Source organism: Ostrinia nubilalis, chromosome 17, assembly GCF_963855985.1.
Source record: "Ostrinia nubilalis chromosome 17, ilOstNubi1.1, whole genome shotgun sequence".
NCBI lineage: Eukaryota > Metazoa > Arthropoda > Insecta > Lepidoptera > Crambidae > Ostrinia > Ostrinia nubilalis.
The window spans coordinates 3,100,612-3,127,803 of NC_087104.1; the positions used below are offsets into that span (position 1 = coordinate 3,100,612).

Here is a 27,192-nt window from a genome sequence, read left to right on the forward strand (position 1 = left end):
CTATCTACTCCATTACCCCAGCGATTGCTGGCAAATGGGTTACGGTAAAAATCTAGATAGTATTTGAATAAACTGCGCCGTGAAGAGGCTGTCAGGCAAATTGCTTGGAGTTTATTTGAAAGTTAAGTTTAACACGTTGGGTAATAAAAAATCTATTGTGTATTTTACCCGTATTCACAAACGATGCTTGCTTATCGCCCGTATTCACATTATTACTATGAGATCTCACAGTGCGCGTAGACGCACAGGGTGACACATGAACCAATCACAGAGCTCTTTTCAACACTGTGCGTTCGATTTGCTGCTTCACTAAAGCAAGCATCGTTTGTGAACACGGGCGTATGTGACGCAGCAACACAGCGTTGAATAGAGCTCAGTGATTGGTTCTGTTTGAAACCCACTTTTACAAGCTGCCAAATGGCAGTCCTCCATCCCATGCGTCCACACATATTGGTATAACAAAGATAAAAACATAACATATAAAACGTGAATCATATAAAAAGTAGGAACCCCGACTTTTTATAAATAGAATGGGACTATCTTTTGATGGACCGCACTTTTCCAAGATGTCTTCATGGGCCGAAAGGCTTGGGGCAGACATGAAGTTGTTTGAAAACCTACTTCAATATGATTTAGGTATGAAAGACGCTGCAGGATAAAAACCTTTTCGTGCATTGATTATTTGAATACTCTCAAGGAAATATTTCGGGAACTGTGTAAATAGAATTTGATATACCCGTAGTATGTCATAGTCATTGAATCAGGCACCTGCATGCCAAAAATGACATTCAAGTTCAAGTACTTAAGTTCTTTTTGATATCTGATTCAATACAAAGTGACATCCTAAAATTTAATTTTCCCCCATTTTGTGAGTTCCCACTTCCCACCAAACATCCACCTCGTCGGGAACACAAGGAACAATGGGCACAGTAACTCTGCGGTATTTATGGTCTCTAAATTCGAGCGATCATAATGACTCTCAGGATCGAAAGGGGGTGGGGGAGGGGTGTAATTAAAACTCGAACAAAGAACATTAGGTGAGTCCGGTAACGCGAACCGCGTTCCACGACGCGGTTTGGTTCGTAGCGATTTGACAGTCATCCTTTATAGACTAGCACTAAGCAGCTTAGTTGCCTTATTAACGGACAGCCAGTTTCAAAAGTCGAAGTTCAAGCATCCTCTTTTGTCGAGTGTTTTATGAAGATAGGGAAAATGTTTTTATGTCTTGCCTTTTTTGACTGATTTCGGGTATTAAAGCCTGGATGCTAAGAAAATAAGGTGACATTTGCTTCCCCCTGAGTCCCCAATAAGTATATGAGATAAATAGTTCTTTTACAAAATGAATTTATCATTATCATCATTTCAGCCATAGAACGTCCACTGCTGAACATAAGATGCTGCTCCTCAATGATTTTCACGTGGTTGCGGTTGATGATGTGGTTGTAAATAAATAAATAAATAATGACCGGTTGGTAGCGGCCTGCATCCAGCGCCTTCCTGTTATCTTTAAGAGGTCGTATAACCGAAAATGCCACGATCAATAATGCATCTGCTTCTACCTATCTGAGCATCTGCTAAATCAGCGACTTCAGCGTCTCTCTTTTAAAAACCACAGCTTTACCAGCGGTGGACTTGACGTTACATCCAATATTTTAGGGCCGTGGCCAAGTTTCCAGTCATGAATATCTTTGCTAAAATATTATTTAGGGTGCAGAGTTCAAACGTCTTAATTTCATTGTCGTTAACATCTTGCTAACGAGTCTTGGTCTGAATTGGCTGGACTGATTTATAGTTGGAATTACTTTTTTTTATGTTTGTGCTGCCTAGTGCAGCCCCGTGAACACGAAGGCATAGAGTCAACATAAAGTTTCAGCGGTGCTTTTATGCGCAAATCGGCGAAAAATCTGCCGAAAGTTTGGCTAAATGAATACGCTTGCAGTTTTTTAAGTAACTTATGAAGCATCTGCGCAAATAACGGTCAGTAGCAGATTTATCAATTGCTTAAATTGCAAGGAGTAGGTTGGAGCTTAGACCCGGTTTCCACCATGGCGGAGCGAGCGGAGGGATGTTTTTAATAACCAATCAGATTTCATTCAGATTTAATGAAATTGGCAGAATTAAATTTGGTGAAAATCGCTTAGGTGGGAAACAGGGCCTTATATTGATGTTTTTTTTTTCTAAACTTAATTGTGAATATGAATTTAGGTAAACAGCAGTTTTATTAGCACGTTTATGTATTAGTATTAGGATGAGTAGGTTTGCAGATTTAAGGGGAGACATATTATTATGTGGCCCAATTTTTTATGTCTGTGTTATTTACCCCAGGCAAATTATGTTTACCCATTGAAATGTAGAGGCCGGTTCAAATATGACCCAGTTGATAGGTAGGCAGGTATTTACAGTTGAATTGAGATACCATTGCATGATCGCGCTCCACATTCGGTACAGCGGTTCGTACTCTGTACCCCTAAATGCGGTAATTCTGTCGCCGGCAGTGCCCCGGGGTGCCATATTAATAAAATTACCATCCCTGCACGGCACCGGCGGAATTTTGGGCATGTTTCGCCGAAATATATTTGGAAGTTACACAATTTAGACTAAGGTAACAAAGGGTATTGTTTGAATTTGTTACCGATGATATTAAATTTACATTATTGAATTTTTGTAACTCGTGATGCGAGAGGTTTTTGTTTACATTTATTAAAACAAGGACCTAGGTACAATATTTAATTTATTTACGCGATGTCATTCATGTCTTTTTAACACACATCTAAAAATTGCTCTTAAAGAAGAAATTATAACGTAGTCCTAATCTGATCATCTAGAAGAAATACAGTTTATGATGACGAGAAAAGTATAGGTACGTGAAAAAATCGAATCGAATAGTGAAAAATCGGCGATGGGATAGTGAAACCGTGAACGCAGCCTGTCGTGCCAGAACCGGGTCAAAACAATATCGAAGCGAAAGCGATGATTTACCCAAGGACAGCACGCGAGGGCAAATTCCAGGAACAGGACCAGAAAGATTGTGGAGATATTGGTATTTGAGTAATTTTATGCTTTGTTAAAACGAGAATGCTCTCCAATTTGCCAAAGAAAAACTATCCTCTAGATTTATGAACGAATTTACAAATAATTACTTACTAAAATCGTAATTGAGTACTATCTTTATCATAAGTTTAAAATATACGCCTGAAAAAGATGGAGTTTCTTTTGCGAATTATTTTCAGCACCAGCCTATATATTTCCGAAATTATAGTAGAGATAGCTATAATTTATGTATATTCGAGACATTATACCTACCTAAGTGCCATGAAGACCTGTCTGATAAGAAGTGAAACTACATGTGCTCTCCTTGCTTTAGCTACTATTAATTGTAACTAGTGGCGTTATTTCCATTCTCAGTAATGAATAGGCAAACTAGCTACTTCTTTTTTCACTGAAAAAAAGATACAAAAGTATCGAACCCAATTCACTACTTTACTGACCTCGCGAGCCATGAAGGCTCGAGCTTGAAGGCGGAAAGCTCGAGGTTATTGTTTTATGTAACTGTGTTAAGATATTCATGAACATTCGTATTCTTTTGATGTGGCCGAGACTCGGTCGAAGGGATAAAACTAAAAGAAATTCCGGAATTAGGATTCAGAAAGTATTTGATGTTCGGAAGCCTTTGGAAAGAAGAGTAAAGTAGTAAAAACCAATGATCTCGATTAATCAGAAACCTATAATAAATCTAACAATTAAAATAAGACCAAGTAAGAAAAACATTAAAACTAAGTTATAAGAATTAAAATTTTAAATAATCTATTACCAAGTTGCTAAAGTTTGTACCTCTCACTTTTTTCTATCAACATCTGTCCAGCAGAACCTCGCCGGCAGTCTACTAGGACGATCAGGCTTAATCCCCAACTGACTCACAGAAGACGTCTCATTCAATGGACCAGGAACTTCTTCTCCACATGCTAGAGATTCATTCTTCTTATCATCTTTTTCTTTCGGCTTTATCTCAACCACCACGCTTTTCCCTCCATTCCTTCGTCTTCTAAGCATATTATTATACTCTTCTGTCAAATCTTCTTCATCTGATATCTCATGTTCTTTCACTTCTACTATATCTTGCCCTAGTTCTTCCAATTTAGATGCCATGGCTGATTGTACACGTGGCGTTTTTTGCGTTTTGTTTGTCTGCTTAGCATTATTCTCAATCTTTTTCTCTATGCATGCTAGTTTGGCTAGAATATCGTCCAATTTCTGACTGTTACTCAGCAAAACTTTTTTAACAGTGTTTAAGTCGTTATTCAAACTGTCATTGCCGTTTATCTGTGATAAGTAATCTCTAATTGTATTGACGATTGGATTCCTAATACTCTCCCTAAATTGAGTTTTATCGGTTTCATTCATCAAATGAATTTTAATTTTATTGCCGTCAGAAACAGATCCGTTGGCTAAAGCCTCGAATGAATTAGAAATGAAAAACTTTTGGGAATTATCGTTGCTAATCTTGTTGTTACTTGATTCTCTTTTGTGAAATTTTACTTCAGTCGATTCCGAAAAAGAACACGACTGATTTATGTTTATGTGTATATCATCCAAAGTGTTTTGAGAAGAAGGATCAATAGATTCTCGTGCACTATAATTTTCTTTGCGTCTTTTTCTATTTTTGTCTTCAAAGTTTTTCAAGTGATCTTTGTTATATGTTACGTCTTTTTCGATGCTACATTCGCGTTTTTTATCTTGCTTTTTATGCTTTCTCGAAGTTTTAACGGTGTAAATAACTGGCGATTCCAAACTTTCTTTTGGCTGGGGTATAACGAGGGGCACTAAATTTTTAGAGAATTTTATTGTCTGCTCTAAAGCTGAATTGGTGAATGGTACCACCTCTATGTTTTCATATTTGAAAGTTTGTTGGTTTGCCGTTTCGCTGTTGTGTTTCTGGCTTTTATCATGTTTTATGTTATTGCTCGTCTTTTTCTTTTTACACTTAACATTGTTTGGTTTGATATCTTTTTTAATATCTTGAACTTTTTCTTCCTTTGTGTCTGGGAGAAATCTTTTGTGGAAGTATACCACAGTGTTGTTTGAGCGCCGATTAGGAAAGTAATTAGCTAAGTTGATCCCATTAACTCCACCAGGGCTCGGGAAGTCTGCGAATAAAACATAAGTGTTCTTAGCTCAGTCACTTCTCAAGAGAATAATGTAGTTTCTTAGAGGATTTCGAAGTTACAGTTTAATGAAATTTGCATTTTAACTTGGATTATTGTATTCAAAAGACGGTTCATTATTTACTGAGGCCATGATTACCTGATTCCATTTATGGGCTTTTTGACAGCATTCAGTATAAAACAAAATTGATTAGGTATGTACGATTCTAACAAAATCACAACAAAGTGAGAAAATCACTTTGTGTTGTGTTGTAACATGTCAAAATTATGTCATGTAGATATCTGTCATTTTAATGCCAACTAGATAGAAAAGAAATCATTTTTGTATTAAGGTTTTATTTTGTCAAAACAATAAATACTTTTAAAAGGATGTACTAATTGTACATCCTTTTGAAACATTCGGCGATTAGGTTGAGTATCGGTATTAATTTAATGCTTCTACCCGCAGCAATGCCTCCTGTGCCCCGAATTAAGCCTGTAATAAGCGCAGGTTGAAATTAGCGGAGAGAGACCATGAATTTGCAATGCAGACCTAATTACTCCATTATCTGTACTATCTCCAACAGAGAACTAAATCAAAATACAGAAACACTAACTAAAGCCCTGGAGACTTTGCTGATCAAGCTTCATATTACTGCTGGCATGATACAGTTTAATTCGATAATCGTATTACTGGGTCTCATTGCATTAAGTCCAAACACATTATCGTCTTTATGCGGAGGCCCTTGAGTTACATTTTCAGCGCGCGTTGCAAGTTGTCGGGTGGAATCAAGGGGATTTGGAGTCTGGGTGCGGGTGTTAGAGTTCATATTAGCGTGTGGGGTTTTTTTTCATAAAATGATAGGGTTTTCTTTGTGACAAACTGCAGGATATCCCGGGCAGGCTCAAGCGTTCGCCGCTAGTATTGTAGAGCTCTACTAGGGTTGAACGCGACGTTATTGTTAAGGAGGTGGCATAAATCACAGTTTTAAAGGATCTGGGATAAGCGATTAGGGGTTTTCTTCACGAGTTCCTTCTGTGTGAAGACATTATCTTTCTAGTCTGATAAGATAAGTAAAATGCAACTGTGCTAAACAGCTATTATGATTTTCTTTTGTGTCATAACAGACAATAACTTGCTCAAAAAATGGCTAAACGGACCTCAGACTTTAATCCATCAGGTCTGATCTCCAATTGGTTTCTGATAGTCAATTCTGTATCGTAATTTTAAACTATGTGAAGTTCTGAGAACTTTTTCACAGCTTGTCCATCTATCTCTCTATTTAGAATTGTTGTAGTAAATAACTGAAAACTAATTTACCACTCTAACTCTTCTGATATTAGACCTTCTATTGATAGATCGTAGTATCCAAAGGTAACTGAATTATAAACGGCTTTCACCGCTTCGTTATAAACCGTGGCCTTGTAGTATGATGGTTTCACTGCATCTATCGATTCACTGAATTTTTAATAACAAATCAAAAGTTTAAGGCCGCGATGTAAGCTCAATAGACTAAGAGCTAGTGAACGCCAGACCTACGTATTAAAAGCTAAAAGTTTGTCAGCGCATACTCCAAATATTGGTGCATCATGAAATTTGGGTCATCGTGGCTTTGGCAGCTACCCTAAAATGCTTGTCTGGCAAGGGGTTGAAACGGTCAAAACTCTGTGGCAAGATATCTAAAAATCAGCTTTTATGGCTTAACATAATTAGAATTAAAGCTACTGTAAAATTTAGTTACCGACGAACTTTTAGAACTGATAGAACTTGGATGCGGGCAGCGCAGGACCGGTCCTTGTGGAAATCTTTGGGGGAGACGTTTGTCCAGCAGTGGACGTCATTTGACTGAAACGAATGAAAAGTTAGGATTATTAGAATAACCAGATCTGTGTTCACTAGCTCTTAGTCTACAAGCTTCGACCGGTAAATTTTACAATAGAGGCGGAGGTCAGCGGCTGTTATGAAACGAAAATTGCATTGGATTCAAGAATTAGGACAAGGTTCTCTTTCAAGTGTTATGTTTTCTTTGATGTAGCTGTTAAACGTTTATGTCTCTCTCGACTAGTCTAAGTTATAAACTCGTTCGTTCGTTTCAGCCAAATGACGTCCACTGCTGGACAAAGGCCTCCCCCAAGGTTTTCCACAATGAACGGTCCTGCGCTGCCCGCATCCAGGCTCTTCCCGCGACCTTTACCAGATCGTCGGTCCACCTAGTAGGAGGCATAAACTATTTGCTAGATAATGTTATACTCGTAGACACCGTTGAGTTCAACAACGCTATCAATTATAACGTATGTCATGAAGGAAATCAACAAGAATTTCCTGTTCTTCCTTAAGTAACTAAAGTCATACTGTAATGCTTTGATGTATGACATGACTTTTCCGGTTCTGGCTTGCAAGATTACAGACCCTGTTGTGGTTGCGAGTTTGAATATCAATGGGGACAAGAGCTAGTGTGAATACGATCTTTTCAATGAAGTATTCCATGACGAGATGAATATTCATATTATTAGATATCTTTATGTTTCAATTTGTTTGTCTGACACTGTCCATTTTATCTTTTTCATTCAACATGTTTCCGTTATCTACACGATACGTGATTGTACAAGCTCTATATTAATATTAAAGCTTGGTATTTGGAGAGGGGAACACTTTATTTAAATATTGTCATATTCCTTTTCAGAAGATTTTACAATGAGCCTGTTACATCATAAAGAGGGTCCCACCAAATGAATTTTCTTTGTAATCTATGTAGACCTGAAGGACCAAATCCAGGACAGATGAGTCCAACCTTAATTAGATACACGGTACTACTTCATTAGTGCTATCTTTCCACCCCAATGGGCCGTACTTTCTGACCTAATCCCGTGTTTTCTTGAATACAGCTCGTTAAGGACTTTTTTCGTTGTTACAATATTTATTAGCGGCCACTCCGCCACTTCCTTTGATACATCGCCGTTTCAGATTAAAATTACGTGCTTTATCTGTATACTTTAAGTTTGGTTTGGTATTTAACATTGGCCTTGAAATTCTTGAATTTGGAGGAAATCGATACTGGCACTCTGGTACGGTACATATACGAGTATGTTTCATTGTTTGAGGCTCTAGTTTTGTGTCGTGCTAAAGATGGGATGCACAGGTACTTATTTTATATTTAGGGTTGTATGTAACAATTATGAAGTCGCATGTCAGAAAATTAACATCAATTATTGGAAAAGACAGGTATTTTACTGTAATCATTACTTTCCCGGTTACAATTTTCATAGTTTCTCAATTTCCTTTAAGACTGAAATCCACTGAAAACCTGAAAATGAACAATTGTATTCTTCTACCACTCCAGATAATTGATTTAAAAGTTTTAATTCCTCACCATCTAGATAATAGAAAGTTCTCGAGTTTAACTAAACTTGAACTAAATTCTGGCGTTAAACCCTGGAGCTGGTCCAAGGAGACAAAGTTAGTCAGCGCAAGAAACATCTTAGTTATTTCGCTAAGCCGGCCTAACTAAGTGCTGTGATTTAGTCTAGCGAAGTACGCGAATTATTTGCATCTATTTTAGTAAATTAGTTCGCCTCTGGGATTCAATTTAGGTATATTGTACTTACCTACAGTTTACACTCTATCATCATCATCATTTCAGCCATAGGACGTCCACTGCTGAAAATAGGCCTCCCCTCTACTCTACATATATTGGATAAAAATACAAATAATTTATTTGTGAAACACAGGTAAGCAGTAAGTATGCTGTACAAGCAAAGATGTGTTCAAGCCGTAATTAGCCTTGTCGATGGAATCAATCGAAGGTTAATTGGAGCTCAATAAAACTCCCACTATTCATACAATTTTACACAGCTTCTTCCTTTTCTTTTTTCCTACCATTGATTGGGGACTATGCTATCACTGCGGACAATAATATGAGCCATTAATTAAAAAAACAGCTCACTAACTACATAAAGCATCTATCACTGGACCAACAACGTCCATTGTCATGGATTCTCATCCATCGTTTACTGCTTCACGCTAGTCTATAACGTGTATATTTCACTCGCAACTGATTTCAGCTAAAAGGGATTCCGGCTCAGTAGTTCTAAAAGAATGCTTATTATCTCAGCTGTATGGCTTATTGGCTTTTCCTATCCACTGCATTATGCAGGCACCAAGTTCTATCCATCTTAACCGTAACTCGATCAACTTTGGAGACAGCAAACTAATTTGCATTATAGAATTTAATACGAAAGTTCGGATTGGAAAAATATTTTCCAGGTTCCAATCCACAGATCTAGAATATTTCATTTTGAAACGTTAAGATGTGGAAGAGGAAAATATTTTGGACAGCTCGTCGTAACGTTAAAGATTTTGCTTGTCGAATTGAAATGAAGATCATAAATCAAGATATGGATGGGAAAATTCTGATTTAATGTTGTTACTGAATTGGTATTTGGAACTTCTTTAAGAATTTCATCACTATTAAAATGTTTTCATTAAAATGAGCGATAGTCCCAAAGTAGTTAGTAAAAGCAAATGTAAAGTACTTACCTTATTAAATTCAGCCATATAACATGAATCTTCACACACACCATCGTCTTCCATATTACCTTTCAACTCATTACATCCTTCAAAGCTGTACATAAGCCGTAGTGCACTCCTCTAAAGGACCATAAAGTCATCATCATCAAATTTAAAATTTTACGCGACATTTACCCGCCTCGGCGCTCAAATTTTGTCTCGAGAAAGTACTCGTATTACGAGAGACAGCGAAGCACGAAACCAGTGAACTTAAGCACTCTAATGAACTCCGAGTTACATCTCAAGTCTGGAAATTCTGATTTTAAAAAATCGTGCGACCTAATTCGGAACTTCGACACTTACCAAATTCCCTGCGCATTTCGTTTGTAGGTTACTGTCGCGCTCGAAGCAAATTTGGTCTTATCCCTCACTGGATAGACTCCAATTTCGTTGGAGCGTTCCTTTGGGCGTAGTTGGCCGGAATTTGAGCCTTCTTACCGGGGAGTGTGCCCGGCCCGCATCGAGTTTCGCCCGCGCTTGTGTAGGGTCCTCTTATTATCTTCTGTGCATTTTCTCACACAGTGCCTTGTAGTAGGAAAGCGTTGGTCTGAAGACGTCGTAAAATCCGTATAGATGAGAGGGATATACCGAGCCCTTATCTTTGTATTTTGTTTGATGGTTTCGCGTTCACGTTTTATTGGAACGCGCTGTTGTCAATTGTTTTTTGTGAGACAGCCGAGGATTGGGGTGTGAAGGCTTATTAAAGAGTGTCGCAGCTGTTGTTGATTGACAGCTATAGCAGGCTGTATTGCGGTTTTCAATTTTAATACGTTTCATTGCTTTTTTATTATTTTACATTTTTGGTCTATGATGTTAAAAGAGAGCTTGCGGTGATCTACGTAATATTGAAAACTTTATTAACTTGGAGGATTAAAGTTTCAAATGGGTATCTACTGAATCTAAAATCACTTGTTGTGTTTCTAATTTGCCGGTTTGTATCTTTTGATCATGATAGATGAAAAATATGAAAATATAGCGACTACTCTGACCTAGCAGCTTCTATTGTTTCATCATTTGGATATTATGTTCCTTCTTCTTTTCTCGAAGATAATGCAACATGAGCTATATTTAATAACGCAGAAGTATTATGATTTCTTCATGAATAAATTCTGCATTCAAACTTTCTACTGCATTGCGTCTATGGCAGCTCGTACGTGATTTTAAGCTGTAAAATATTGCTATAAGTTATGTTCTTTGCCAGGCGGCTCACATTGGGTATTATGTGTTTTTGTGTGACTTTACGGATTTTAAAAATATGAGTATTAGTTATGATATCTTGGTGAAGGTAGTTTCTTACTTTATTTAATTACTTAATAGCATCAGATAATCAAGTGATATTTAATTCGCAAGGTAAAAGGAAGAAGCAATCTTCTAAACGTATAAGTCGATATTGGGAAAAATCTTCATAATGTTATTTTCCTAAGATTGCAAAGAGAAACAATTTTAATGTCACTGTTCTGTCTCTAGGTTTCACAGAAGAAGTCTCATTGTCATTATATCGCATTCAAAAACGGATGGATTCCAAAAACCTGATATCAAACTAAAGCTACGAGTATAAGCCACTATGGCATCTTAGTACAGCTGTAACAGAAGCTATTGATTGAGTCTCATGTCTCTCGCCTGTACATGACGGGACAATTTTCCACCTCTCGTTCCCACCACTGCAACTCCTGTGTAGCCTGGATCTACAGCTTGACCGCCATAAAAACCCAACCAATGAAGGTCAAGTTTGTCCCGGGGAAAGTTAAACTGTCATTGGACCCGCAACGAAATTAATCAGAAGAACATAAGAGGAGTTCGAAATTAAGGTTCGACTTCCCTCCATTGCAAAGCGGATGACGGGTGACAAACAAAAGGTTTAAAACCTTGTCACCTCTCATACGCCTGTACTTGAGTCCATGACGGACCTACATTAAGGCCTGTTTCTAAAACATCCTAACCCGAAACTTAATGTTTATTTCCTCCAGTTTTAACGACCGCCCATTACCGCGTCCTTGATTGATTTCCCGACTACCCCCGCATTCAGCGTGTTGGACAAAGCTTGCATTAGCCGGTGAAAGTGATTAATTGCCTGTGTTGCTAGTTAATTTGCCCTTTTGTGGGCAACCCTGATTCAGGTTCCATCGTAATGGAGGCCGAGGTTTTGTTTGTAGCAAGTCGCCATTGAATGCCAGGAAAAGCAAGATAAGACGGCATTATTTTGTAAGGAATAACAAATGAAAATCCGTGTTCGTATTGAGATGATGAAGATTTGGGTTTTCTTATGGGAAATAACGTGATTAAAAATAACCACACCATGACTCTCATTGTGTAAGTAACCAATAATTCCATGACACGACTTGAAACTTTGCTTGTTTTAAAATGCCTGTAAAATTATAATTTGAGTAAGTAGGTAGATACCAATTAGGTTGGTCAAAGATCGTACAGCGAGGTCAAAGTTATTACTAATTTATTACTTTGACAAACATCAAAAATCTGGTAAACTCCATACAAAAACCATCGGTTAACGTCATAGTTACTGTCAAAGTTAGGTAGTGCAACTCAGCCTTAGTAAACAACACGAGACAAATGACTTAAATGTCAAAAATTAATTGATCTATGTTAATAGAGTCTACCAGCGCGTCAGATTCGTTAAGTATTTAAATAGAAATGAAAGACGTACAGACAACAGTACATTAGACTCTACATTTTTTAGCAAAATCGCCTCTATTACAACTGTACAAGATTCCACAGTGTCTAGTTGGACGTGCCGGCGTCTGTTCGAGTTATTTCCGAGTCGGGATCCAGTGATTGAAGGTCTGTCAATCTCAGGACTCTAATCACAGCAACGTCAGCAACGCCGGCAACGTCAGCTAGCCAGCTGACGGCGGAGTTATTGGGGAATTCCGACTGACATTCGGATAGTTGAAACTGACTTGTTTGAGATTTCTAAAGCGAGGTAGTTTTATAATTGAGTAGCTTTTGTCCGCGACTTCGATCGCGTGAAATTTTGTCTGGCACATAAAAACTTTAACGCGCTAAAAAACTTTATCCAAAACTTGTTTGTTACTCAAATACGGCGTAGATTTCTGCGATTCGTAACTTGAATTGATTGCCTTAGATGGGAATTAGGGTAGGTACAGTTCCCTTCCTACAACCTTCAATTCATTAAAAACTACCCATTCCTAGAAAATATCAAAAATCAAACCTGAAATCCACTACTTTCAAGGTCATCCAACACACTTCAGTGCTGTCAGGTTATCAAGTATTTCTTAGTCAAATCAAGATGTTCTAGTTTACTAAATTGAATTAGAAATTAGCTTTGCGAAATTCTGAGAAATTTCTTCGTGAAAACGCCAAGAGCATCTTCCATTTTTCATTTCGAGCGACCACAAATAATAAGAACGCTCGGCCGAATTTCCTTTTTAAGCTCTTCAGTTAACTTAGACTTAAAAGTCACGTTTAAGATGTATGTGAGACTTGGTGCATGCATAATGTCGTACGAACAAAGTCTGTAGGGTAGCTAGCAATACTGAAATAATATGTGGGATCACTCTCATTGTAACAGGTCCTACTAGCGTTGATGTGGCTGTATATTATGCAAAGTACATTGAATATATTATCGGGGAAATAGTTGCTAAGAATCAAAGTATTCAGTGGATGTTACGAAACTAAAGAACACTGTGAGTATTCAGTCGAACTTTCAGAGCTTTTATTCTCAATCAATGGTTCCATTTCTTGGTAAAGAATTTAAAAATTTAGCTTATGTCTATGTTTTGTTGAATTAAAAGATTTATTTGGCATCATTCCAATCTAAAACATGAAGCTGAATAGAATTAAATCGGGAGACTAATTAATGTAATTTTTATAAGACCGCGAAGATAATGTCGTACGCCCCGCGAAGGCCCCGCCCGGATGCCTTCTTTCCCAAAACTTTTGGTCACCCTACCCTCATTTCTAGTGCAGGTACATTGGACTGGAATTCAGGCCATCTATCGTTTTTTCGCATCCTCTGGAGTAGTTCCCTCGACTGCCATTGTTTGTTTGCTGAGAGCTAGTTTTTAATAAACTGCATAATCGTGGCTAAAGTTGAAGAGAAATGTTGCCTTGTGAAAAATAAAGTAGCTCTGTGGGAATACGTAGAGCCACTGCTAAGTCTAGGTCATCTAGCTGAGGGCAGTACAGTTCTAATTTAAAATATGATATTATTTCTTTGTTAAGTTTAACAAACTGATGAGCCCGGATTAGCCTTATAGTCCTAAGAAGTATGATAGGCGTCAGGTAGAAAGAAATTTAAAAATTATGATAATATATCGTAATTAGATATTTCATATTACTCTATCGCTGACACCGTCGCCGCAAATCTTCTTGAAATGGAGTTCTTAGAGGCGAAATAATAATGTAAAATTGTAATACGAAGTTAGTATTTTATCAGTTTTAGATTAATGTAATAAAATAAATAAAACTTATATAAGACTAAGCAAAAGGTATAAGGTACTATTTTTCAACCTAATTTCGCTGGCAAAACTGCGGCCATCATAATGCTCTAACTTTCCGACTTATAAAAATCACGCCACCAAGTTGCTAGGAACTTATCTGGGCTAGATTGTAAACTGTGGACTAGCTGGGGAGCTGTAGTTTGGAACTGTTCTCTTGGTGGCTGTTAGTCTCACTATTATGTTTTAAAAATAGCTAAAATAATAAGTATTTTTTGCTTTAAAAAGAAGAAAATATTTTGGAATCTGAAATTGTAAATTACGACGTTATATTTTACAATAAAAGTGTGTTTTAGCAAAGTTTTATGAAAAAGCTAGTTTTTGAGGACGTTTAATTTTTAATACACTTAATACTAAACACTTTGTTGATTGTTTGGGCATTTAAAGATTATAATTATTTTAACAATGACAACTATTATTTTACAGAATACTAGATAATATTAAAGACAGAAATATCACATGATGCACAAAAATTATGATAAATATATTGTATAAAAATAATTTAAAGAAACAGTTGTTACTATATGAAACTTTATGAAATTTTATTTTCTGGTCCCATAATTATGTGTGAAAAATGCAATAAACAAAATGACATACATACATAGTCATAAACCTGACTTCTATTATCACAGTAAGGTAATTAAGTGTTGACAAACTTACTTTTAAGACAATTAAAGACTTTCACTTGATATCACATCTCTACAAATCACTTGAACTCTACCATAAAGTTACTTATCTAAGTACTACAATCGCATCTATACCCCATTATCAACTTAGCTTACATATCTAGAACAGGGATGTTATGGATACCCGTAAAAAAATATCCGAAACGGTAAGCGTAACCGATTCAAAAGTTTCGGGTAGTTTCGGATGTAGGCAGTTTAAATTGTTTTTGTATAGCATTGTATGTAAAGACACAAACAGCCTGATTTACCTTTATAATGCCATCTAGTATCAATTTTAATTTTTTTTTATTACTTTTTATTCGATTTAAAGTGTGAATGAACCGTGTTGGACAACTATTGCAAATTGCATTCTAAAGCACAAATATCCGTAACCGTAACCGAAACTTTCGGATATCCATACCTAACCGTAACCGTAACCGAAACTTTCGGATATCCATACCTAACCGTATCCATAACCGAAACTACATATCCATAACATCCCTAATCTAGAATGCTATATTTAAATCCATTACGCTACTCTTCATTACCTACTGTACCTACATAACAGTAATGCCATTACTCATGCCTATTCCTACATTACTCATACATAGAACTAGAAATACGTTAGACATTTTGAAATCTGCTCGAAGTAAGTGCATCTAAGTCTTCAGAAATAGATTTAGCCCCAGTTACTATTTAAGACTAGATTTTTCTATCGATTTTATCATAATTTTACGTGACGCTCTCATGACTCGACCAGTCCCTAAGTTATCATACAAATAACTTTTACTACATTTAAATTCACGGGAATTCACAACTTTGACTTAACAATAAAGTAAAAGTTATATTGATGGGGAATTTTACTAAGTGAAATATGATAAAATCGACATCCTATATGATCAGTGAATAACCCTTGCCACAAACTTGTAGAAACATATTTATTTGGAGAATACCAAATATTGAGAAAATTAAAGAAAGTGATAGAATGACGAGATTAAAGTGTTAACACTGAACAACTTTATCCAGAATTAATTTGAAAACAGTGACAATACTACAATGAAGTACTTACATTTACAATCTTATATGAAGTATATAAGACTGTAAAGATCTAAAATAAAAAGATTTTAAATCTTTACATTATGAATTAGCGTTTCTGAAACTGGATAAATGATTCTTTTCTCAAGTCATTGTCTGTGGCCTGAATATTTGTTTGTTTACTGATCATATCAAAATAGGCTTGTAGTAACCGGAGGTTAAAGCATGGTATAGTTCTGAACCGTTCTTAGCAGTAGATCCTTGAAGGCGGGTGAGCTAATCGTTGGTTTATAGAATAAGTCAATAAATGTTTTTTTCGCAGCTGTTTAGTCCCATGGGTATTCTATGTGCAAGATACTCCGCACATTGAGCGTCTTGTGCTAGAGAATATTTTTGTTAAAAACGGAAAGTGATGCAAAGCGAAGATTATATGATTTAAACTTTCTTCTAGACTTTTGAGATAGTTGTCTTGATCTTTTTGTTGGTGACAAAACAATAAAAAAGTAAATTAATCGACAAAACGTGACGCCACGCGACACCACGCGACTCCACGCTACACAACACTACATGATGATGTTCAACGATCAGTTGACAAAGTTCCTGACTACTTATACTTTTTGTCACAAAATAGCGGCTAACATAATACAAAGTGCCACATTGTCTATCTTGATGGGTCGCCCGTAAATGTTAGGTGGTCACAAAATGGCACATGCCATGACAGCATTGTTTGATCGCGTCGTTTTATAGAGAGACATATTGAAAATAACTTGTAATCTGGCCCATCTGATTTAAAATACCTAAATATTAAATCACATTTTGAGTAGGGGAGACCGAGGAGAGTTGTAACAAAATCAATTTCTCTGAACCTGTCAGTTTATCGAGTTAGCAACTTCGTCTCTTTTGACACAGTACGTTTCTCTAGAAACTTCCTGCCCCGTACAACCAAACTGTGGAATGCACTGTCATCTGCGGTGTTTCCGGCCGGATACGACCTGCAAGCTTTCAAGAAGAGAGCGTATCTTCACCTTAAAGGCCGGCAACGCACCTGTAACGCCCCTGGGTCTGCGGGTGTCTGGGCGACGGTAATCACTTACCATCATAAAAAAAAACTCCACTGTACCGTGAAATTGTCAGTTCGCTAACTGTCATAGGTGCAAAGAAATCGATTTTATTACAACTCACCTGTGTTACAACTCTCCTTGGTCACCCCTATTTGTGTAAACGAGAAGATTTTAAAACTTTTTCGGTTTGTCATTTCTTATATCTTTGACCTCGTTGAATACGATAAAAAAATATTAACCTAACGCAAAAACTTTCTGGCGCTCAATTTCAACATTAATTTGTACTTGGCACTGACTTTTACATCGCTTTCAAGGGACAAAGAAGAAACAAGGTCAGAACGTCATCTCCAGTTAAATATCGCCTTTAGAATTTATGCTAGAACCTAATGGTCTATTAGGGAAACAAAGAGCCCTATTATACATAAGGGACAATGGATATTATTGGCAAATGAGTTGGGGGAGCGCATTTAATACAACGTTTAAAAATATTTTGGGAAACTTTACCCAAATAGTACAAAAAAGGTTTCTATTGTTCGGATACCATTTTCCAGAAGCACCTTAAAAAGGTACTTTTCTATGAATCAAGTTAGTTGAGTGAATAAATAACCTACTTATTTAATTAATCATTTTCGACATTTTTATTAACAAATAATTTAATACAATGAGAGGCAACATACCTACCTACTACAATTTCGCAAAAAAATACCAAATCAGTTTTCTTGAAAATACTTGATACACCAATTAAATTAATGCGCTTATGTTAATTGATATTTGAACGATTCAATTTCGATGAATAACAGGCAGAACAATGCCTTTAAATATTAAATTCAAAATTAACTTTTAATCAATGCTTACTTTGAAAAGTTAAGAGATGGGCAGCGGTATTTGGCTTGTAACGACACTCCACCACGATGGCCTACTTGTAAACAAAAAATGTCGGACCCTCTTCAAACTGGCATCTGATGACAAAACTCCACTCGTGTTCTTTCGTAAAGTTGTAAACTGTAAGTAGGCGAGCGGGAAAAATGGGGCTACAATGTTTACATCTCTCTCACACTAACCGATAAGCCAGTATCAGTGACAATGACAAATAGACCCGATGCGTAAACAGCCCTGCAGATGGAGTCAAAACATATCGCAGATGCTTTCAAGTTTTTATTGGACCGGGAAACCAAGTAACGGTTTAATTATTGAAACGTAAAAAAACAAGTACTTCTTCCACCGAGCGTAAAGTTTCAAAAAATATGTTTGCAATTGAAGCTCATGGTCGTCTCCGTTAGTTTTTTTAAATGAGTGGGGCCCCTTCGTAAAAAGCTAAATAAATATGCTTAGGTTACGAGTGAGCTCACCATAATAGTCCAGAGGCGGTCGGGTTAGAACCAGCATTCCTCGGATCTCGAATTCGCCAATCCGGCACCGATAGAATGTTTTTCTATTGAATATTTTCGTCTTAGAAACAAACTACCATCTTGTAGACCGAGGAGAGTTGTGACATTGTCGATTTTTGGAAACCTAATAATTAACTCTATCAGCGAACTCGCAATAACGCGTATTTGTTAGCTCAAGACTTCAACTAATAACGCGGACTGTTGCAAGCTCGCAAGCAGTTAATAAGTTCCAAAAAGTCGACAATGTCACAACTCGATCTCCCCTCTTATGTTACTATTACTTCTAACCTTATCTTTTCAACACTTCTTTAAACATTAACCTTTCCATTCCACACACCTTGTCCCGGTCCTTCAATCCCGCCCGTCGTCACCTACAACCTGTTTACATACGTTTGTTATTTTAAATCTGGCAACTTTTCCTTTCCCCAAATCGGCCGCGAATACATTTTATATGAGCCTCGCACTTCAGATTCCCGCTTTGTTTTCCAAGGGGCGTATTGTGTGCAGTGGCGGAGCTAGGTAACCAAGGGCCCTGGGGCAAATAAAAGATGGGGCCTCACTGTTATCTAAACTGGTTAGGTTTTATCAAGTTTAATGACATTAGCTTACGTACTTCTAATGCATTAATTTTTTAAGGGCATTTCTACAGGGACGACCGATCGACCTACTGGGGCGAAAAAAGTACCTTTAAAATTGAAGTACGGACTTGAAAAAAATCACACGTATTTATAGGACTCTTGACTTGATGGAGAGCATATTTAGAAGACCGCCAGGTTTTACATCTCGCCTTGAAAAAATCCGAAAGTTCAAAAACGGGCGAAATTTAGCCTAAAATGGAGTGTCCGGTTTCCAGAATTTACTCGTTTTTGCTTCATAATTTTTGAAATAATAACTTCCCCATTATGAAACCTACATTCACAGAACAAGGGATAGTTAATAAAGCTATATAAATGAGTTTCTTTATTGCAAGTCCTTGGGTTTTAATACAGTAACACATTTAAATTTTGTCCGACGTGTGTGCCTCAATTCCGTGATTTTTACTTTTGTGCTCCTATATCACTAACAACGCACAATACGAACACCCACGCCTGATTCCCATAAACTAGCAGTTGCACTCGAGTGGTCAAGCAGTATAAAAGAGGGATCAGTCGCTTTGAGGAGCATTTTTCAGAGGTTTGAATTCACTCAGAATTTTTGGTCACTGGTCATTTCTCAAACCGGTGTGCGATATTAATAATGTTCATGAAGTATTTAATGAGATTACTGCTGAATTAATTAAGTATTTAACTGATATCTGCCATTACGTTTGGTAGAAATCGTTGTAATTTATAATATTTTCGAGTAATTTGATGAAATGTGATTTTTCCTCAATTCCGTGGATCTCAATTCCGCGGAATATGGGGCATCGAATTAAGAAAACACGTACACCGAATTGATATTAAATGAAAATAGATACTTTTATTGTGCTATACATTGTTTGTGTAACTTAAAATAATAATTAAATCAATAGAGCATAATAATAGGGTGAACTACCAATCATTTGACCGTACCAGTCATTGGACAGAAGACAATAAAACTAATTTTTTGAGGTTTCATTAAAAAAAATACACTGCTATTGCTATCTTATTAAAATAATTCTTCCAGGTTCTTCCCTCGACCTTCACCAGATCGTCGGTCTACCTAGTGGGGGCCTGCTCACTGGTCCGTGGTTTCCACTCGACAACTTTTCAGTCCCAACAGACATTATCTGTACGAGCTATGTGCCCCGCCCACTGCTACTTGATTTATGCAATTTTAACGGGCTATGCCGGTCACTTTGGTTCTCTTGTCGATATTCACATTTATGATTCTTATTAGGCTCATAGTAAGCGACCAAGTTTCACATCCATACACCATCACTGGCAACACACACTGGTAGAAGACTTTTGTCTTAAGACGCTGCGGTATTTCAGACGTAATAGCGAAGCTTCCCGATCGATGCTTAGCTGAGTTGAATTCAGCGATAGACCTCTTTCTCAAAGTTGGACATAACTATCTGGACTCTTGTCCCAGGTATACACAATTGTCAACAACTTCGAGAGTAGTCGCCAACCTTCAGAGGAGTGGGTGCAACACGGACATTTGACATGATTTTTGTCTTGTCCATGTTCATTTTGAGACCCACTTGTTGAAAGGCTCTACGGAGGCCATGACTCCGATATCATCCCCAATATCGCGACTCCTTGGTCTTCGGGGCCGTTCAAGTATTACGTAAGCAGATTTCTTACCATTTTTTACCCCCCCCGCCCCCCTTGTCATCAAAAGTAAGCAAAGCACTTACCCCCTCCCCCTATGCTTACGTAAACATTTTGTTATAAATGTTTTTATAATAATATTGTCATTTTTAAAATAGGAAAATTCATGAAAATATTAGGTTTAACTGATACACATAGAGTAGGAACAAAAAAATATAATCAGAAAAAAAGAACATAACAAACATAATTGCATCAATTATGCATCAACATAAACACAAATGATAACTTTCAATGCTTACAATACGTTTAGTATCCAAACAAAACACGCGCGCGGTAGGCCGGCCTCGCGTATATAATAATATTTTATGCGGACTACGACTCTCAAATTTCAATGGGCAATGTCGGCACGAGAGTTAATTATTAGACTAGTGAATAGCGCACGGTAATTTCCCTAATGTGCGGTAATTCCCCTAATCAGTTCTCAAAGCGAGTGCCTACGCATATGTATTATTTGCGGGAATCCCCGAAAAAACGTAAATAACTAACGATGACGTAATCATCATCTAGACCCCCTCTACCCCCCCATGTCATCAAAATAAGCAAAACAGAGAAATTGGTGCTTACGTAATACTTGAACGGCCCCTTCTGTATAATCTGCCGTAGCGTACCTGTGTGTGTACCATAATACTAAAGCCTTTTCGGAAACAAGCTTGTTAGGAAGACTGGAAGTCGTCGAGTCTGCGAGCGAGATGATTCGTAAGGACTCTCGAAAACAGCTTGTAAACACGCCTCATAAGTGAGATGAGTCTATAATACTATCACCACACTTCTGTGCCATGCCGGAGGCGTTTCTTGTTCGAGAATGACGGAATTGAACTGCTTCTGTAGAGCCTTTAGTACCGGCGAAGCTCAGCTATAATGCCGTAACACCTGGTGCCTTGTTGTATTTCAGCTATTTGAGTGCCATTTTAATCGTGTACAAACTGACGTCCGATATAATATCTTCGGTATAGTGTCAGGTCAATCTACCTCTTGGGTTTTGCAATATTTGTTTTATGTTTAAGGTTAAGAATAAATAAACAAAGAGACCCTGTGTTATGTATTTATTTGTTTTATTTAAATAAAATTAATAATAATAATAATAATAATAATAAAATTTATTTGCTTAAAATGTGGTTGACATAGGTGTTACAATTATTACAAAATATAATTTATAGTACTCACATTTTACCAATATTATGGCATGCAAAAACTATGTACGAGTAATAACAGCACTTTTCAAAACAACAATCCAATTAAACATGTCATAGACAAATTAATACAGTCAATATCAAATGTCAGTTAAATTAAGTAATATTAGAATTTTGTACAATAATAAATGTCAATAGTGTAACAATCACAAATCTAGAATTGCATAATCAATTAATGTTTCTTAAAAATGTCATTTATTTTGTAAAAAATTTTCTCAAGCAGCCACATCATAAGTTTACGTTTGAACAATTTATTCGGTAATATCTTTAAGTCATCAGGTATGGCATTGAAAATTTTTACACACATAGCATTACATTGTTTCATATAGAATGTCAGTTTAGGTGCACTATTAAAGACTAGTTTTTCTGCATGTCTTAGGTTTCGATTATTGACTTCAAGTCGTTTTCTAAACAGATTACCATTATTTTTTACGAAACATGCAACTTCCAATATGTACATGCACGGAAGAGGTAATATTTTGAATTGCTGAAATAATGGCTTACAAGACTGACGAGGTGGTTTGCCACAAATAGCCCTTACACATTTTTTTTGTGCTCTAAACAATAAAACTAAGTCGGTTGAATTTCCCCAAATCAGAAGTCCATATTTAAGCAGAGATGCTACATACGCGTGATATGCCGCCAGGGATGTTTCTATTGCAGAAATTTGACTCAGTCTATTCAGCACAAATACGTAACGATTCAGTTTGTCCCGTAGATTTTCTATCTGAATTTTCCAGGTACAGTTTTCATCTAACTCTATTCCTAGGAATTTTGTATTATTGGTTTGTTCAATAATAGTCCCTTCATAATTAATGTCAAGTTTATATTTTCTTTGTCGATGTGTGCCAAATTGAATGAATTTTGTTTTATTTAAATTAACTGTCAAATTATTATTCTTTAACCAATTTATTATTTTGTTTATTGTATTGTTTATGTCCTCTTCATTTTTTCTTATATTTTTACTACTGGGAATAATTACGGATATGTATTAAAATAATATACAGGGTGTTAGGTAAATGGGTATATGAGCCGACACTAGCCCATGTTAACATAGGCATATAAATGGTATGGTGAAGTCAGAAATTTGATATCATGATTTTATTTTTTTAAATTTTCATACAAAATAAATTTTACAAAATCCGATTTGTATGAAAATTAAAATAGTTAAAATGAAGATATCAATTTTCTGACTTCACCATACCATTTATATGACCATGTTAACATGGGCTAGTGTCGGCTCATATACCCATTTACCTAACACCCTGTATAAAAATTAAGAATTTATTATAGTTCCTTATTTAAAAATTAAACATATTGATTAGGATTTTTGTTTTATTCCATTGGTATTTCAGACACATAAACCTAAAATGAACCATCTAACTAATAGACCAGCAATCAGATATCAAAACGTTTTAAGTATTTATTATATTAATTATTGAAATACATTAGGTATTTATTCATAATGTCATCAATTCTAAGTTTGCGGAGCGATTTTTATATTTGGAGATTCATTTCTCAATTCCGTGATTCATTTTCTCAATTCGGTGCTCTCTCAATTCGATGCTTAACATTTCTCATAAACCACTTCACAATATTTAGTGACAATGCTATTTTTACATTCAGAATGGAGTAACATTTATTTTATTGTATTGAAACTACTTAAAAAACTAAATATAAATTTTAGCACCGAATTGAGAAAAAATACACCGTACAGTAGAAATGCCCTTAACCGTTCTCTTCTTTTCACAAAATTTTAAAACGCACTTCGATGAATTATTAAAACGCACATAATTATCGCTATCCGTCAAATTGACAACACTGCCAACCCACAGTAATAATTTAGGGGAATTCCGTAGGTACCTATAACTTCCGAATTTCTCTCTATTTAACAGGTTTGCTGCTGACCCCGCACGGGTGCCGCGGGGTGAGGTGTACACACTCGAAGCCGTCCACGCATAGAGATGGGTTTCCACCCGGGTAAAAACCCACATGAGGGTAAAAACCCAATAAAAATCCGTTTCATTCCACCCGTGGGTGTTTACACCGGGTGAAAACAAATAACTTTATAATTATTTCAATTGGTATCTTTTCTTTATTTATATTGAATTTTTCTCATTTAAGTTTATTGATTAATAAGTAATAAGTCAAATTTAACATTAATATGCATTTATATCGTGGCCAAATCGTAAAATTGATCACGTTATGATGATGTGACCAATTATTTTATAAAATGGTGTTATTTCAAGAATCGTTGAACCGATTTAGAAGAAATTTAGTAGGAACACAATAATTTGTGATCATGGCAAGGACATGGGGGGGGGGGGGGGGGGGGGAATGCCAAAGATGCCAAACTCTCTATAAAGGTATAAAGTTAAATAACAACACCAACTACAAAGTACTTCTGCTTAAACACTTGAAATCGAATCTTTTTGTTTTCACCCACCAGAATGGGTGATAATGGGTAAAAACCGGGTTTTAACCCAAATCTTAGTCTTAGTAGATTCATAAAAAAAACAATAGCTATAGGCAGCAAACCTTTAAGAGCGTTTACGCGAAGCGCGGCATTTCAAGGGGCATCATTGAAAATGATTCGCGCGCGGCGTTTTTTAATAGTTTTCAAATGTTTATAGCAAAACAATAACAATGAATTTATGTATCGTTTCAAAGTAAATATTTTAAAGAAGATGTTATTTTATTATATTAAGCTATTTTTATGTTGAATTAAAGAAGAATAATGGTGTAAAAATCACTTTGATTTTTGGGTATTTCACGTTCTTTGAATTTGTGATTTCTTATTGTAAAATGCTTAAATCTAAGAATTTTCTCAACTAACTATTTGCCTAACTAAGGACCTATGCTATAGGATATAAATGTTTGTTATATCGTTTTCACAGTATTTTCATAAAAATTTCAGCTTGTAAACTGACGCTAAAGTGGAAATTTAGAAAATCTGTGTGGACTTATGTTGATAGAATTCTTAAATACTATATTAATAGAAATATTTTCTCAACTAACTATTTAGACGATGATATTACCTAATTATTTATGCCTATAACATAGTTGTAATATAACTGGTTAATGATTGTATCGAGTTGAAAAAGTACTGTTTTTGCGCCAAACGGCGTAAACGCTCTTAATAAGTAATCTCTAAAATAGGAGAAATCTTCCAAAGTTTAGTTCGATTGAGATTTTCTGGTAAGGATTTGAAGGCCCCCTGAGCTTGAGGGCCCCGGGGCACTGCCCCGCTTAGCCCCTTTAAAACTGCGCCACTGGTTGTGTGCTGGAGGAACACATTTAAACGCGAAATTTACATTTTTGGAAGGTGATTTTTTAATGGACGGCGCCACCTCCCTCTGCAAAATGAGGGTTAAGGCAGTTTACATAATTTATAACCGCGACGCGTTTTTATCAATGAAATAAATTGTGGACGCAAATTAAGGATGAATTATTATTTTAAGATTAATATTTTCGGTTTTCGTTAATCGTTGTTAATGTTTGTATTAAGTAATTCGATTTCATTGGTCACTAAAGCTTAAAAGACTATGTGGTTGGTTAAAAGGGTTGTCTGATGATTCTATACTTAGGTATAAAAGAAAGAAATAAAAATATTAATTTATTTGGTACCAAAAATGAAACAAAAAGTACCTACAAATAAGCATAAAAATTGACGAAATACAAATAAAGCTAAACAAATAAAATTCTTTCTCCATTCTCGAAAGTGGAAAATCAATTTATCACAAGTCAAGAGTCATCCAATTTAAAATGAGGTCAGTCCAGGTTCATGACTCGCTGACACCGTGATTGATGAATTGGTTAGCGGATTAGGGTGTATCCACATTGGCACGTGACGCGGGGCGTACGTGGGGCATTAATTGTGCCCCCCGAGACACAAGCGGGGCGTAAGCGAGCCTAAACGTTCACCTCTGAAACTCTGCAATGCACCTTAAATATTTATTTATAGAATCAAATCAATAATGTTAATGTTAATTTATAAACAACAACTTGCGTAAACAGTTAAATATGATATCTGTACGCTACATACGCAATTCCATCATGGTCTCAAATCTCTTATTTCGATTGTTGAAATAACTATGGCGGTTTTCAGGTTTTATTTTTATTTTATTCAAAATTTTGGGAACATATCACTGGGCAGAAAATTTTTTCGTTTTCCTAAAAGAACAGGCAGAAAAATGCACAGTACAGCAAAAGGAATGTATTCATCGTTAATTTGGGACTAGAAGCGCAGTGTAAAATGTCTAAGGTTATTTATTTATTTATTTTAACAGTATGGTGTGGATAGAGAGAGTCAGAAATTGCTAAAATGCACAGAAGATTACTGAACATAAGTCCGCAAAACGTTTCCAAATTCTAAAATATCCCAATTATTCCACTTTATCAACTCTACATTTTCATAATAAAATGTACGTGGAATTTTATTGAAAAATTTCCCAGTAAATCGACTGAAAAGCAATCAATCGTTGAAAGCAATAACTCAGCGGCCGGCCGATGCAGGACCACAGCCGGGGTGAAACAGCCAGTACGGGACGGGTCAGCTGGTATTAAAAAATATTATTTCGATGAAATGTTACAGCCAAGAAACATTCTAACATTCAAGAAATAAAATCTGTGTCTAGAATAAATTAATACATACTCTATAATGGCTTTATTGATTACGAACCTGAAGAAATCGAATGTATCAGGTTTTTATAAGTTGTTCTTATATTGAAATAGTATTTTAAACATTTAAGGTGCGAAAATCAATCTATTGAAATCAGTTTAACAATGTTTAATGTATTTTTCTTTATTTGCGATCAATTAAAAATTCAATAGAATATTTGTAGATTTCCACACAAATTAAATCTACTTAAGGAATCGGAACATGAAAATGTAAATTTTCTTAATTTTTTTTTAATATTTCATTTGTCGTTGGCCTTGAAATCTCAAAAATAATTGGACTGGATGTACTAACTGGGCTATACGTGCGGTGTGAATCGCTTTACGATCTGCGCGATCAGATACCGGCCTTCCATTACCGGCCGTCCGGAACGAATGCGATACGGCCTTTTTGTAAATTAATTTCATGTAGGTAATTGCTGAAAAACAGGAGAATGGAAATGTTTTTCAGTGGAGATATGAGGTGTTGTGTTTTTACTATTTGGTTATTGGCAGTTAATTTATTTCATTGGGTGTTTACTGTACTTTCAGGGTTGTATCGTGTTTTATTTTATGATCCAATGTAGGTGTTTATGCTAAGTGTTAGGCTTTACAAAACCTAACTTGTTCTCTGAGGTATGGAAACATTTTTCTTGTAGAAGAACTGATGACTGTCCAGTCAAAAGTAGAAATAGACAGTAATTCAGGTATTCTAGCGAA

The 27,192-nt window shown here is 36.1% G+C and overlaps 2 protein-coding genes across 2 annotated transcripts in view; one reads left to right on the forward strand and one right to left on the reverse strand.

Annotated features, from left to right (window-relative positions):
* LOC135079842 (sodium/potassium/calcium exchanger Nckx30C) overlaps window positions 1–27,192 on the forward strand; it is a 111,887-nt gene that overhangs the window by 48,443 nt on the left and 36,252 nt on the right. The gene's annotated exons all lie outside the window — the stretch shown is intronic.
* Window positions 3,714–5,379, reverse strand: LOC135079843 (uncharacterized). Its single transcript, XM_063974458.1, has 2 exons — window positions 5,302–5,379; window positions 3,714–5,144 (listed from the first exon to the last, which is right to left on the reverse strand). Exons 1-2 carry the CDS (start codon window positions 5,309–5,311, stop codon window positions 3,835–3,837), a joined length of 1,320 nt encoding a protein of 439 aa, XP_063830528.1. The 5' UTR covers window positions 5,312–5,379; the 3' UTR covers window positions 3,714–3,834.